Source organism: Drosophila sechellia, chromosome 3R, assembly GCF_004382195.2.
Source record: "Drosophila sechellia strain sech25 chromosome 3R, ASM438219v1, whole genome shotgun sequence".
NCBI classification, from domain to species: Eukaryota; Metazoa; Arthropoda; class Insecta; order Diptera; family Drosophilidae; genus Drosophila; species Drosophila sechellia.
Window position 1 is genome coordinate 23,446,459 of NC_045952.1, and position 13,831 is coordinate 23,460,289.

The following is a 13,831-nucleotide window of genomic DNA, read 5'->3' on the forward strand; positions in this document are numbered from 1 at the left end:
TTTTGCATCGAATTTTACTTTAGGGTACCAACAAATATCAAACTATTTTGTTTACGAATTACATATCATTTTATTTACAAGAAAACTTAAGGCTAATACAATTTCGTAGTGAATTCATTGAATATTGGACAACAAGTACAAAATAGTTCAATGGAATTTCTGAAAACATTCCCCAGCCGGTCCTCGATACGGTTTTCGCTGCCAATTCGCTTCAATTTAACAATTGTCTAACGACTAACAATATATTCCTTTTATTTAAATAACTAGATACACGCATGGAAATTCATTAGAACGCATCTGAAACGGATTGAATGAATGCACGCGAGTGTTAATGGGAATCAAGCGGTTCGTAAGTAAGATATGTACGCAAGTGGAGTGTGAAATTCTGATGAGCATGCTATTCTTGGGAGGATTTCTCTTTAAAATACTGTGGCACCTATGTATGTGGGGGTTATGTGTGGTCTGGAAATGGGCTATCGGGTGTGGTTATGCAAGTAGTTTGTGCGAGTCCTGGGCAGAAATGCCGCTCAGTCCGTGTCGTAGTAGGCGTAATCGTAGCTGGTGTCCTCGTCTGCATGCGGGGGCCTCTTGCCAGCTGGACGGTCCTTCTTCTCCAGCTGCTGCTGCTCCTTTTTGCTCTTAACCGACTTCTTGGCCTCCACGGGTGGTGCACTCGTAGTAAAGGTGGTAGTGGTGGTTCTGACAGTGGTTGGAGGTCGTCGAGTGGTGGTCGTGGTGGTGCTAGTTGTGGTACTGGTGGTGCTAGTGCTGCTGCTACTGCTGGCCTGCGGACTAGATGCCAGCTGCGGACTGTACTGCGAGTTGTACTGCTGCGAGGTCTTCTCCGCCTTGTAGATGTCCGCCCTCAGTTTGTTGATGCTGGCCGCTCCAAAGTTCAGTGACTGAGCGGTCTTGAAGAGCTCATCCTCGTCGCTGAGGTCTGATTCCCGCTCACGTTCCCGTTCCCGCTCACGCTCCTTTTGGTAGACGGATTGCTGTTGGCTCTTAAGATGATGATGTGCCTGCTGGAAGCCATGTGGCTGTCTGCTGGAAACCACTGGAGCACTTGTGGTCGAGGTAGTCGAGCTGGTGGATCGATTGCGCAGGAACCGGATGCGATTGCGAGGGAAGTCGTTTTCGTACAGCTCCGGATGGTACTGTCCATCGTCCTCATCCACATTGGCATGCGGATTGGCGGTAGTGGGTGGAGCTGAGGTCACCGAATGGGCTGCCTTTTTGGTGGCCGCCTGGGTGGGCCGATGGGTTAGCTGGGTCTGGTAGCTCTGCTCGTACGGTTTCTTATAGGTGGTGGGTCGGAAGGTTGTTGGTGTGTAGGCCTCTTTGGCCCTGGTTGTAGAACTGGTGGTGGGATAGTACAGCTCTTGGTCAACATAACGCTCGGTGGTAGCCTTGTAGGTGATGCTTCCCCGGCTGGTGAAGGAACGTGGCTTGGAACTTGGTGCGGAGAAGGGAGCTGGCTCCTGTCCACCCACTCGGGTCACCTGTGGCTTGTGTCGCTGGTAATGTGGTTCCAATTGGTTAGGCTTATTCTGGGCCAGCTGGAAGGGCTGTGGCTGCTGGATCTTTGTGCTCTTCGATAAATCCACAAACTCGTTTTGGTTTATGAAGCTGGACTCCTGAGGACCCAGTTTCTGTTTCCGCACAGCCGCCGATGTGGGCTTACTACGCTTCTCAAAGTCCTGCACTCCCTTGCCCGTCACCTTGGTGGAACTGGCGGGTGGCGAGGTGGTCTTGAAACGGTAGGCACCGTTGTTGGGGTTATATGTGGTTGGCTGAATCCTTTCCTGAGTGGAAAAGTCATTGGAACCGAAGCTGAAGCGACTGGTGATGCTGCTGCTGGGCCGCGGAGTGGTGACCGCGCTGTAAGATGGACTCTTGGTATGCGGAGAGCTGTCCAGGAAGTCCGTGTTGAAGGTGGCATGCAGGGTGATCTTCTTCAGGGACTTGGTAGTGCTGGGAGTAGCGGTGCTGGATGGGATCGGACTACTTGAACCGGAAGTGGGTCGTTGACCTCGCGTGGGCGTGACCCGGGTCGTCTTGCGCTGGTAATCCGAAAAGTCGTTGGGCTTGGGGCGGCTGGGTTCCTCGTCGTATTCCCGACCCCCGTGGCGGTTGGAGAAGAAGTGCGAGCTGTGGGAACCCTTGAAGATATCGTCTAAGTCTTCTGTGGATGGGATCGTGATTAATTTTTGGGCACTGCATCCCAAGACCCTATTGTTTCTTACGCTTCGAGTCATCATTGTTGCTGTAATTGTTGTTGTAATTGTTGTTGTAGTAGCTGCGTTCCGTCGTGGTTGTGGTCGATGTAGTGGATGTGGTGGTGCTGCCCGAAGTGGTCGGCGTGTAATAGGTGGAAATGGGTCGCTTGGTGGATTGCGTGATCTCCAATTTCGGACTGGAGCTGGAACTAGAGCTGCCACCTGTCTGGGCATAATTGTGGCGATGTCGTGGTTTTTGGTCCGCTCCACGATTGTTGTTAATATTGTTATTATTGTGGTTCTCCTTAGAGCGACGTACATCGCCTGCAATTAAAGATATCTCTTTATAAAATAACCTCGAGTCACGGCTGTCATTTCCGTCGAAGTAACTTAATAATATACTATTCGATACCTTATTCTAATAAATTCCTATTTAACTTAATTTTGTTTGGTGTAAATCGAGCGCTTACCAGTTTCGGCGCGTTGAAGGTGGAAGGTTGCCTCCTCTTCGTTGGCGGATTTGCTCTCGTCTCCGTTGCGATAGAGATCGTTGAGGTGGCCGTTATCGTAGAAGGAGGTTGCCTTGTCGCAGTCCACATCTAACCAATTGGCGCAAATTTGCAGCTCCTGGTCGAAGGCCGTTGTGTTGGGACAGAGGAATCGGTAGTCCTGCACCTGTTGGACAAACGGATTAGCTCTTCGATGAAGGAGCTGCGCAAAATACAGCGAAAGCATCAAAAGCACCAAAAACAGCACCATTAGATTGGCAGAGCAACATGCAAAATTCAATGTTAAAAGTGAATTCGATTAAGCCAAAAAATAAAGCATTAAGGCTAAGAACTAGGCAGCAGCTGCAGCTTGTTAACTTTAAACCAAATCCGTCCAAACTGGGCCAACACACGCAAAAATTGCAATTGAAAAAAATAATCATTGATATAAAAATAAGAAATATTTCAACTACACTAAAGATACCAATAAATCATAAAAAACTTTACGTTTTGCAATTTCAGAGACGTTGACATAGCCACGATTAAGTACTAACAAATTAATTGAAAAGTTTCTAGTATTGATCGGCAGTGTAGATGCACATATCCAATCAGAGGCTTCCTTGTGAGGCGACTTGAATGCCACAGTAACTAGAAGCGATCGGTGGCCTGTCGCAAACTTTGGCATTTCCACTTGGCACTTGGCATTTGGCTTGGCCGCAGGGAAGCGTCGCAGGCAGCGAGAAGTGAACGTTCTCGATCTGGTTCTCGATGGATCTACGGTGCCAGTTCTGTGAACAGTAGGCTAATTGACAGGCTGGCATCTATTCTATCTTAAAAAAAAATAGTAAAATCATACAAATCACAGACGCGCACAGAACTCGTTTAGCTTATTCGGTTTGATTGTTCCTTTTCCTTTTATGTTATGCAGCCCGGAGAAAAAGTGCCTTCTTCCCGGCGAGATGAGGGTCTATCTGTTCCGCAAACTCTGGACATCTCCCACTGACTTGCAGCTGGAAGTGAGGGCGGAGGCAATTAGCGAAGTGCTTGATCAGGTCCTCGGTGGACGCATCAGCACAGTCTTCAGCTGTGGCAGGATACCAATTAACCATGCAGCCGATCCGTCAGATGTGGTCATCCGCATCTTGGATGAGCTCTTCACCCGCATCTACGAGTTGGAGACGAACATGGAAGTTCACGTTTCGGTGCGTTACGTCCAACTGAACGGGGAGACGAACGACCTGGTGGTGAACCTCAAGGGTTGCAATCGCCGGTCGACCCGAGATCACTTTGTGGCCACGTCCCACGGGGTACACACCTATATCGCGAGGGTCATGGACAAGGTGGCTGAGGGCGGCGATTGCCCGCACCTGATCTTCACCGTCCATGTAAAACAGACGAATGGCGATCAGTTGCGGAAATTTTGCGGTAGACTGCAGCTGGTCCACCTGCAGCAAGTGACGGAGAATTCGCCGTCACTCAAATCGGACACGCCATTGGACACGCTTATCAATTTGTTCCAGGTACTGGCCAACAGCCCAAAGACTCACATACGGTACTACAACATTCGACTGACAAGGCTACTCAATCAACTAATGGGCAACGGGAGCAGGACGGTGATAATCAACTACACAGATCCACCGGAGGGAAAGGACGATCTGGTGGCACCGGCACCCACTCCCTCGTTCAACTCCAATACCAGTTTTCCCGCCGAAGTGTGGAGAAGAATGTTAAGGCAGGAGCGGGCTAAATATCGCTGTCTAAGGAACAAGGCTTTAGGATTAGTAGTGGACAAGGAAGAGCTAGAGCGATTTCTGCAGAGCCTTGAAGCGGACGATAGCTCGGAGGAGAACATTTTGGATGGAGATTTTGATCAGAAACTTGAACAGAAAATGCTGGAAATTCGCTCAGAGGCAGAAATGTCCATTGAAAAGCTGAAGGACGTTCAGATGGATATAGATTATTTGACGGAGAGAAACTGCCACTTGGAGCAACAACTTTACCAAAAGAACAGTCAACTGAATATGCAGAGCAATCTCATGCTAACCATTAACTTGAAGTTGAGAGATCAAACGAGAAAGTTCCAGGACAAAATCGCCGAGTACACGGACAAGTTCCAGGAAATGTGGGAACGGCAAAGCTTGGATATGCAGTATAATGAGCAAAGGCAGCTTCGCCAGCTGACCAAATTGTTCGATTCCCAATCCCAGACAACTCAGCGATGGTGGCACAGGAAAACATCGCGTCTTCCGCAGAAGGATGCAGATGAACTCCATTCGCAGACGAGTCCGGTGGAAGACCCTAGTAGTACTTTGCACTCGGCTCCCAGCGAAGCCTCCGCTAAAAGGTCAGCCAGTCAACCGTTTTCTTCTTCAGGTTTTTCCAGCACCAAAGCCATCCGGCTATCCGGACCAGTCACGAACCATTTGGAGCCATCTCACACATTCCCCAGTGCAGCGCATCTGACTGTGCCACTTTGCCATTTAGCTGGCGCGACGGAACCAATGGCTGTCGGCAAGTTCGTTGCCTAAGTCTTTCGTTTTGCCCGCCAGTTTTACGCTGTGATAGGTTGCATACAAAAAATTAGCACTATCAAATTTGCCTACAACATCAAAAATTCTATATCCTGTAATGCTTGACCCATGTCAAACTGCGAATCTCTTTATGAAATCATTAAATTATAGGTTAATGTAAGTTAGTCACTTAAGGGCTAATTTTTGATCAATAAACAATACTATATATTGAAATTTGTAAAGTATTTCCATTTTGATTCTGTAGAAAAGATTATTGTCAAAAAAGGAAGTACTTAGTCCCACATATTAAATATATGATTTCTATGCCAATGTCATTTGCTACATGAGCCACTGCTGCCTTGATCTCAACCAGAAGCACTTGCACCTGGGCACAACATCACTCACCCCCACTCCGGGCAGCTTGACGCAGACGTGGAACATCTGGCACTGAGTCTCCGGATCGGCGTAGTAGCCGCCCAGGATCTTGTCGTGGCAGGTGAACTGCGTCTTGGGCATGTTCTGTAGGCTGTATGTGGGCCAGGGTCTTCCGAAGGCCAGGTTGTCGTCCTCGTCGAGCAACTGGGCCTGCGCAAATCCGCATCCACTGCAAAGTGTCGTTGCTGCAAGAGTGGAAACAAAACAAAGAAGTCAGAAATCGTGATCTGGTTAGGTCTGGTCTTCAAATGGCACCTCAAGTGGTGCCAGAATCGAGTCGAATGGGTATTTAGTGGGAACTGATGCTGGTGCCGATCGAGACGATGCTGCTGGTGATGGTGCCTGGTGCCCTGGTGGTCAAGTGACCTTACTTTCGCTTACAACTGCGAGACGAGCTCGTGATTTATGTGTGCCGGAGCACTTGCTGCGGTCCAAGGCTGTGAAGCCACTAACTCGGTTCTGTGAGTGCTTGGGACCGCTTTTTATTTAGTTTTTCGGAGCATCGATTGGTATTTGCGATGGCGAGCGACATCATTAACATTTTGGCCAGCCGAACGATATGCGATCGCTGTGGTCACAAACGGATCCATTGGATCTACTGGGCAAATAGGGGTCGCTCAATTAAAATGCCAAGTCAATCAAATTTACGGATTACGCTTGTCGGACATGTGTACATGGGGCATTAAAAGCAAAACAGACTCAGGAGTCTGCCTAATTACCCTGAGATTGAACAATGTATCATTGTTGTCTATGGCTTTTTATATACATTTAGACATATCTTTTTTTGCATATATCTTTTTTATTCTTCGAAGCTTCTGTTCTGCAGACAGCGGAAGATGGTTTTGCTGCAATTAAGGCAAGTGTAATTGCCATGGCAAGCTGCAGAACAAAGCTCCTCTTCTACGGCTGCAAATTGCAGTCGCAGGTTGCATAATCACCCAGTGCGCCCCCATTTATCATGCCAAAAAAAAAAAAAAAAATTGTTAAAGGAAACCCAAAATGCAAAACAAAGAGAAAACAAGCCATCCAGCACAGTTCGAAGAAAGAAAGACGCTGTGGCCGAAACTCGACTCTGATTCGCATTTAATTCAAGTGAATTTCGAACCCAACTTTCCACCCCAGCAGAGCAGCCTATTGTTTGGCAGTGAACTATGACTGGGCAGATGGCATGGGGCACTGGCAAAAGGCATCCCAGGCAGCTCTTTTGTTGCCCCCATCTATTGCAGATTGTTCGATTCCGATTTCAATTGCTTGGTTGCTGAGCTGAACCTACAAATTGGTCAAAACTTTGGGCCGACCTAAGCTCTCACGCAGTTCAAATCCCCTCAAGCCACTGTGCTGGGCGTTGTCCCACTCAAGCTCTCACTGGAAATATAATCTACAGTATGGTAATTATGTTTACTGATGACCCACTCTTAGCCGTATAATTGCCATTTCTCAGCCTTGTCTTCATTTTTGCCTGCTGCGGGGGCTGCCAAGCAAATTACGCTTGATTTCAAATGTGATCGATATGAAACCCATTGAATCCCATTAATTTCTTTCGCGTTGGACCTTGAAGCAGCGCACTGTATCTGTATTTCATATGTTCAAAAACAAAACCTAATGAGCATGCGATTTTTTATTTTTACCGATATGCCATCTTTCATGTTCAGACACAATGTGTGATTATATAGCAAATATAGCAAAATGATCGTCCGCAAATGGGATCACAAAAAGCATAACTTAGTTTTTAGTTAAAAAAACGATTGGAAAGTTTGTACTTAATCAAAATCGAATTTCTAGGTTTTTCTGAAAGTAAATGCTCATTTTAGGGTTAAGCTAATACTTTTAAAAATTGTCAACCATATAGGAGTTAAAAATTATATTCACTTAGAGGGAAAACATGAAGTCGAAAATTTTGACACTTTTAATATAGTTAAATAAATCCTAACCCATCTTTGAACATGTTCTTTAAGAAATATAAGAATATTTTTTAAGGTATTAAAGATTAAAAAAAGGCGCCGTAATTTTGTATTGGTGTAATAAAATAAATTATTATTTCGGTTGTAAATTGTTAAGTTCTAGTTATAAAGCCCAACATTTTAGAAATCCCAACTGCTTAAAATAATATCCTTTTTGAGATTTTTTACTTACCCAAAAGGAAGGCAATCATTGCATTTCTAATGCTCAGCATGTTGTATTAGTTTTTATAATCCAAAATCAGGATGATATCCAATAAGTAATCCAGAGCAATTAAGCTGATAGTAAATGTCGATTTTCACATGTATCGCACTGCAAAACAAGAGGGCACAACACCAGAAATCTTATGAGTATTGAAAGGGATTTGATTGCAAAACTCCCCACTGCACAAGATTTTTGCTTCTTTGTTACTTTTGCTTCTTTTTTTCACTAACTCAACGCGAAAATCATCGCCATAAAAAGTTGTCCGTCATGTAGGAAATGAGCGGACAGCAGGGCAAAATTCTTCAAACTTCGATCTTGTATGTAAATGCGTACGAAATGTGTTTCGCAAGGTGCGAAAACTACGGAAAGCCCATTTAGAAGGTGCAGCGAGACGTTGAAGACGTCTGCCTCCGCCGCACTTGGCTGGGCAAACAGCGGAAAACACAGAGTCACAGCAGAACCACCAGTCAGCAACCACCAACCACATCCACTGAGGAGCAACCATCAACCGACCGGAGGAGACAGGCGAACCAGGCGAGTTCAGCGGGCAGAGCGGGCTCGCGATGCGCGATCTGTGACTTTATCGTCCACGTTGTCGAAGCGAAATGATTTCTGAAAGCGAAAGGAAAACCACTTGGAGCCCATCGCGGCGCTGCTTCCAAGGCAGCAGCCGCACTGGTGCACAGTGGGGCAAAAATGTGTAAAAATAGATAATCCCATCTCGATGATCCAAACTGAAATACATCCATTTAAACACAGTTGTAAACTACAATCTACAAAAGTCTTAAATATTAATATAAAAATTCGGGAAAGCAGACGTGTTTAAAAAAAGTCTTTAAGTGTAAAATCAAAGCTTTACTTTTAATAGAATATTAACATCAAATTGTCTCAGATATCTTAAAATGTAAGTACAGATAGTTGAAAAGTTGTCTTTTATTTAAAGTATATTTTATGATCCAATTGTATATACTAACTACTGTGCGACGTCGACGCAAGCAGCGCATTGGCGTTCCAGCTTCGTCTCGCATCTTCGTGGTCGTCTGCTGTTCGGTTTAGTGCTTGTTTTTCCATCGCTTCTTGGTTCTGCTGCTTATTTGGTTGCGGCTCGCTGTCGTATGCTTAACGCAAATTACGCATACGCAGCGTGTGACCATACGACACTTACTTGGTTGCATTGTACGCGATACACCGCCTGGCAGGAGTCGCTGGCGCTCATCACTTACGTCAGCTGGCCGCAGGGCCCGCTCATGATTATGGGCAAGCACTCCCCCGCCCGACCAACGACCCCACATCAATTACACCCGCTGTACACTGAGGAAAAATATGTAAACATTTAACAAATAATTTTAATGAAAAATACAACAAAATAAAAACCTTCTTAGTAGCCCACATATGCCTTTTCTGTGGTATCTGAATTCGACATATCCTTACAAATATTCTAGGTTATTAAAACCCAGTACTGATAATCATACTTCAAATTTATTTCCCAATCGAACTATTTCATGTTCTTGATTTTTGCAGTGCACGTGGTGCACCAAGCTCGTTGGTTGCATCTTCCGCTGGGTATTATGTCATAGCCGTGGCGGGGCTTTGTCATTTGCTGCCCCATCTGCCGTTGCTGCCGCGGCTGCCATGTCGGGGCAAAAGTCGCGGTGCCACCGCCAATCCGGTTATGTGTATATGGGTGAGTGTGGCATCGAGCTCCATGGATGGGGGATTTCGGGTGACGGTTAGGCTGACGGCATTTGCTGCAGTGTGGGAATTTACACGCCTGCTACTTTTGGCCAGATCTTTGGCGGATCTTGGGCGTTGCTGCTTAGATTTTCCATATTTGCTGCCCAGGAAAAATGTCTGGCAAACAACCTCAAGCTGTCATGTCACCTGGAACTGAACTGAAGTGAGCCGAACTGCACTGAACTGGCAGCTTGGCATTTCAAAGTTGAGGTTGCCTGCCGGAAAAAGGCCAGGCAGCCAAAGTCATGCAGATCAGCAGCTGGCGAAAAAATGTCAACTGGAGGATGACTTTCAACCCGGTGTGGTATGGAGTGGAGCCGAGCGGAGCCATCTGCCAAAAAAGCTGTGGGAAGTGGCCGCCATCTTTCTAATTTGCTGCCGATTGCGATTGTGCAAGAGCCGTAATGCTGTTTGTAATAAATGTTTGTTCGCCTTGCGATCCAACTCCTGTGTGTGCCAATGACTCACGCGATCCCTCTGCGTGGGAAAGGCCAGCAATAAGGAAGTGCCAGATGCCCAAGTCCCAATTGTTATTGGAAGATGAGGTCCGACACGATCCATCGCTGGGCATTACACAGCATCTAAGCGCATTGGATTCTAATTAGCGGGCGCTTTCAATTAAATACCCATCTATTCGAAGCTCAAATGGCCTCGGACTCAACGCCTGACATTGATGAATGTGCTTGCCGACAAAGACACGAATTCGGTGTTCCACCTGGCAGCTACAAGCTACAGTACACGCCAGAATCCATTGGCGGGGTAAATTATTTAATTTTTACTCATTATGTAAGCCCGATGTGCAGTAAAAGTGCCGAAAGCATTTGCACAACGTGTGGGAGCCGGTGGAAAATGCATTCACCAACAGCAGCAGAAGCTGCAGCAGCAGCTAAAATTCAATTAAGCTGAAGATGCGCCTGAACAGACTCTCGACTCTCGATCCCATCCCATCCATCCCACCAGCAACGCGCCAAAAAATGCCAAAAAACCAAGCAAAAGCTAGTGAAAACTTCACAGAAAGAAAAATCTATACTATTTTAAAATCAATCTTATAATTTAAGTTATGAAACTATAAGATCACAATGTTAGGATTATAGCCTCAGAACATGCTACAAATTATATTGAACTTGATTCAATTGGACTCACCTTTATTTGCTATAATTTTTTCTTGCGTGCACTAACGAGTGTCGAGGATTGCGATTGGGACTCGAGCGGGAATTGGAAACCCAGGTCGTTGAGTAATTGTGCAGCAATGAGCATGGGCTGCCAGCAGATTTTCCCGTTGATAAAGTGCAGCTCTTTGAAAACCTTTGGCAGCGTACCGCTCATAATAAGAAATTGCATAGGTACATATAAATGTATTTACACACATATAATTTCGCATTGGCTGCCTGAGATTGGGATGGGGATTCCGACTCATATTCGGATTCGGGGATTGCACGTGGCAGCGACAGCCGCAAATGGAGACGGAGACGCAGCTGTGCAATTTACAGTTTTATGGATGCGACGGCGCTTGCGAAATCAAAGCTCAGCGGCGCTCGCTGGGATTGGATTGGAATGGGTCAGTCAGGCAGTCGGATAGTGGTCAGTGGTCAGTGAGCGGACTGCCTGGCTAATTTGACGCATTGCCGTGATGCGGCACATTTGAAAATAAGCAAGAGAAACGTAAAAAGTCTCCATAAAAACGAATGACTTAGGAAACGAACTTGTTTTTAATCTGTTGTAAGAGATCTTTTCTAACTAGAACTATTGCTAATAGGCCTAACATTATATTGAGTTATTTATGTGTTGGGTTATATAAATATCTGACAAGTCACACAATTTAATGATTTTTTCCGGCTCAAATGTATTAAGACATGCGTGAACTGGTTTAATTCGATCTGTGGTCATATATATATTTAAAAGCATATATTTAAAAACATTCTCAGAACAAAATTGAGTAGCTCTTAAGCCTTAACCAAATAATATAAACAGGTTAAGGCGCTGCATCATTCTGAATTGAATGTAAGAATTGCTATATATTAATTAATAGCTATAACTTTAATGTAGTGTTGAAAACTTAAATATAACTTAAGAATTTAGTTGGAGATCTGCAGATATTAGACATATAGGCAAACAGGTTTAATACCTGCGCATATTGACAGTCAATAGATTCAAGCATTCTAAATTGCATTTACTGGCACTCGTAAACCGACTAAGCTGCCATAAGCAAACCCAAAACACGGGGATCGCGCATTCGAAATTTGCATAAAATGTGCATTAGTCGGCCGCCTCCGCCGATCCAGCGACCTCGCCACCATCATCATTATCACCATGGTACTATAGTGCCATGAAGGCATGGAACTGTGGAGCCACCACACTGCAACTGCCAACCGAGATCTCATACTATGCCATCCCAGGCATTGGATCGGCCACACCAAGGCGCAACTTGTGCCGAAATCTGCACGACGAAACGTGAGAAAATGTTATAGCCAATGCAGTTGCTATGCCGTGTACATAGAGGCAAAATGGGAAAATATATAATAAAAAATAAAAAAATATTTGCTAAATTATGGGAATGAATGGGGCGAGCGGTGGCGGCAGCGGGCGGTAAAGAATTCGGATCTCCAACTTGCAGATGCTGCGGTCTCTGTGACTAATTGCATGCCCATACAAATGCACTTTTCGTAATGCCGGAATATGTGTGAATTATTATGCAGTCGAATCTTCACTGTAATCATGTTAATGAGCTTTCCGCCGTTCAGTCTTCATTGTTCGTGATTATTCTGGCCAGAGATTCTGAGCCAAATGCCAAATGGCCAATGCTATGGCTAGCTCACTGACCAGGATGTTGAGCTTGCGCTTTGCCAAGACAACTTTTATTTTATGTTAATTCAATTACCCTGCAGCCGCAGCAGCAACACTACCTTTTCCCAAAATCTCTGCCCATCGAGGGGTCTTCTTCGTTTTGCCAGCAAACATTTTTGCACAAAAACGTTTTTGAGGAGCGCCACTTGCTGATCGTTTGTTTGCCAAAAACACGACAACAACGCCAAGGCACAAAAGCAACATCAGCCCGCAACAGCAGCAACTTTTAGCGACACAACAGCAAGTACACTCGAGAAAAAACTTCTAGCTTATGCAACTACTACATTACATTCCACGTGAACCAAATTACTTGTGATAAAGATATAGATACATAGAATTTACTTATTTTCCAGAACAACTAACTTCAAATTTTAAAAAACGCTGCCCTTCAAGTTGATCTGATTTTTTTTTTAGTGTACGAAAGTGCTAGACGCTCGTTGCTGATTTATGCGTTTTGCAGCATTTAAATTGGCATTTATGTCAAACTGCGGTAAGGGTAAGTAATATTTTGTACGGGTATAATACATTTCGCTTTATTTGTTTTATAAGCCAGCGTCCTTGGGGTTTGTCGGCATCGACACTTTTCCAGCTTGGAGACTCTTTCCCATGGCTGCCACTCGCATCAGATTGTGATGATGATGATGATGATAGTTTTGATGCTGTAGCCGGGTATAACTTTTTATATATTAGCTTAGCGTTCGCTTCCACTTTATTGAGCCGAAACAAATTGGTTAATTGTTCCACAATCACTTGCATGTTTGGCAATGCCTGTAAATTATTCATTATTCCTCTCCAGCGGAGTATTGAACTTTGATCGCATAGCATTTCTGGTCAGAATCAGTTGCAACCATAACTTGCCACTCACAAAGCGCCGCAGATCCTCAGTACCAGATCTTGAGTCAGCGTATGCAGACAGAATGCCAGTGGCCTTGGGGCAAGCTGAGAATGTTGCCGATGCGGCAGCGGCAGCAGCAGCATCAGTTCAGCAGCAACATCTGTGCAGCATCCACTTCCACTTTGACGATGGCTGAATCTTTCGAAAGCTGCGAAATCCGTTCGGCTTTCAATGGCTGTTATAGTTTCAGTGCGAGTCTCCATTTTTCTTTTTTTGCCGTTTTATGTGAAAAATCACATCGCCGCTCGTCAGCCAAACAAGAATTGCCCAATAGGCCACCAATGAAAATGTGTTGGCGTAATTAATTAAACAAATTATGTGCATTGCGCAGACGCATTGACGTTTTTGGTGCAGACGATTTTTATTAATTTCACTTAGCGGTGGGAATGCACCAGAGCTATAAAAAGTGCATCAGCGACAACGAGCAGTGCACTTTTGGTCAAACAGTGATTACAATTGCGGCCGTAAACGTTTGGCAATGTGGCTTTTACGTTCGCCAGCCATATAGGCAACTTATGGGCACACAGGCACACCTGGTGTGCC

General features: G+C 45.2%; 2 protein-coding genes across 4 annotated transcripts; one reads left to right on the top strand and one right to left on the bottom strand.

The window, feature by feature from the left end:
* Positions 1–45: 45 nt before the first annotated feature.
* LOC6607831 (mucin-5AC) lies at positions 46–8,422 on the bottom strand. Of its 3 annotated transcripts, none has more exons than XM_032721813.1 (6): positions 8,329–8,422; positions 7,786–7,923; positions 5,623–5,837; positions 2,690–2,930; positions 2,247–2,543; positions 46–2,185 (listed from the first exon to the last, which is right to left on the bottom strand). In XM_032721813.1, exons 2-6 carry the CDS (start codon positions 7,823–7,825, stop codon positions 528–530), a joined length of 2,451 nt encoding a protein of 816 aa, XP_032577704.1. In that variant the 5' UTR covers positions 7,826–7,923; positions 8,329–8,422; the 3' UTR covers positions 46–527. The 3 variants fall into 3 exon arrangements, with proteins under 3 accessions (XP_032577704.1, XP_002032589.1, XP_032577705.1); XM_002032553.2 differs by having other exon boundaries at positions 2,690–2,894; positions 8,329–8,421; XM_032721814.1 differs by having other exon boundaries at positions 8,298–8,383.
* On the top strand, positions 3,457–5,442 carry LOC6607832 (kinesin heavy chain). Its single transcript, XM_002032554.2, has one exon. The coding sequence runs from the start codon at positions 3,625–3,627 to the stop codon at positions 5,233–5,235; it is 1,611 nt and encodes a 536-aa protein (XP_002032590.2). The 5' UTR covers positions 3,457–3,624; the 3' UTR covers positions 5,236–5,442.
* Positions 8,423–13,831: the final 5,409 nt, after the last annotated feature.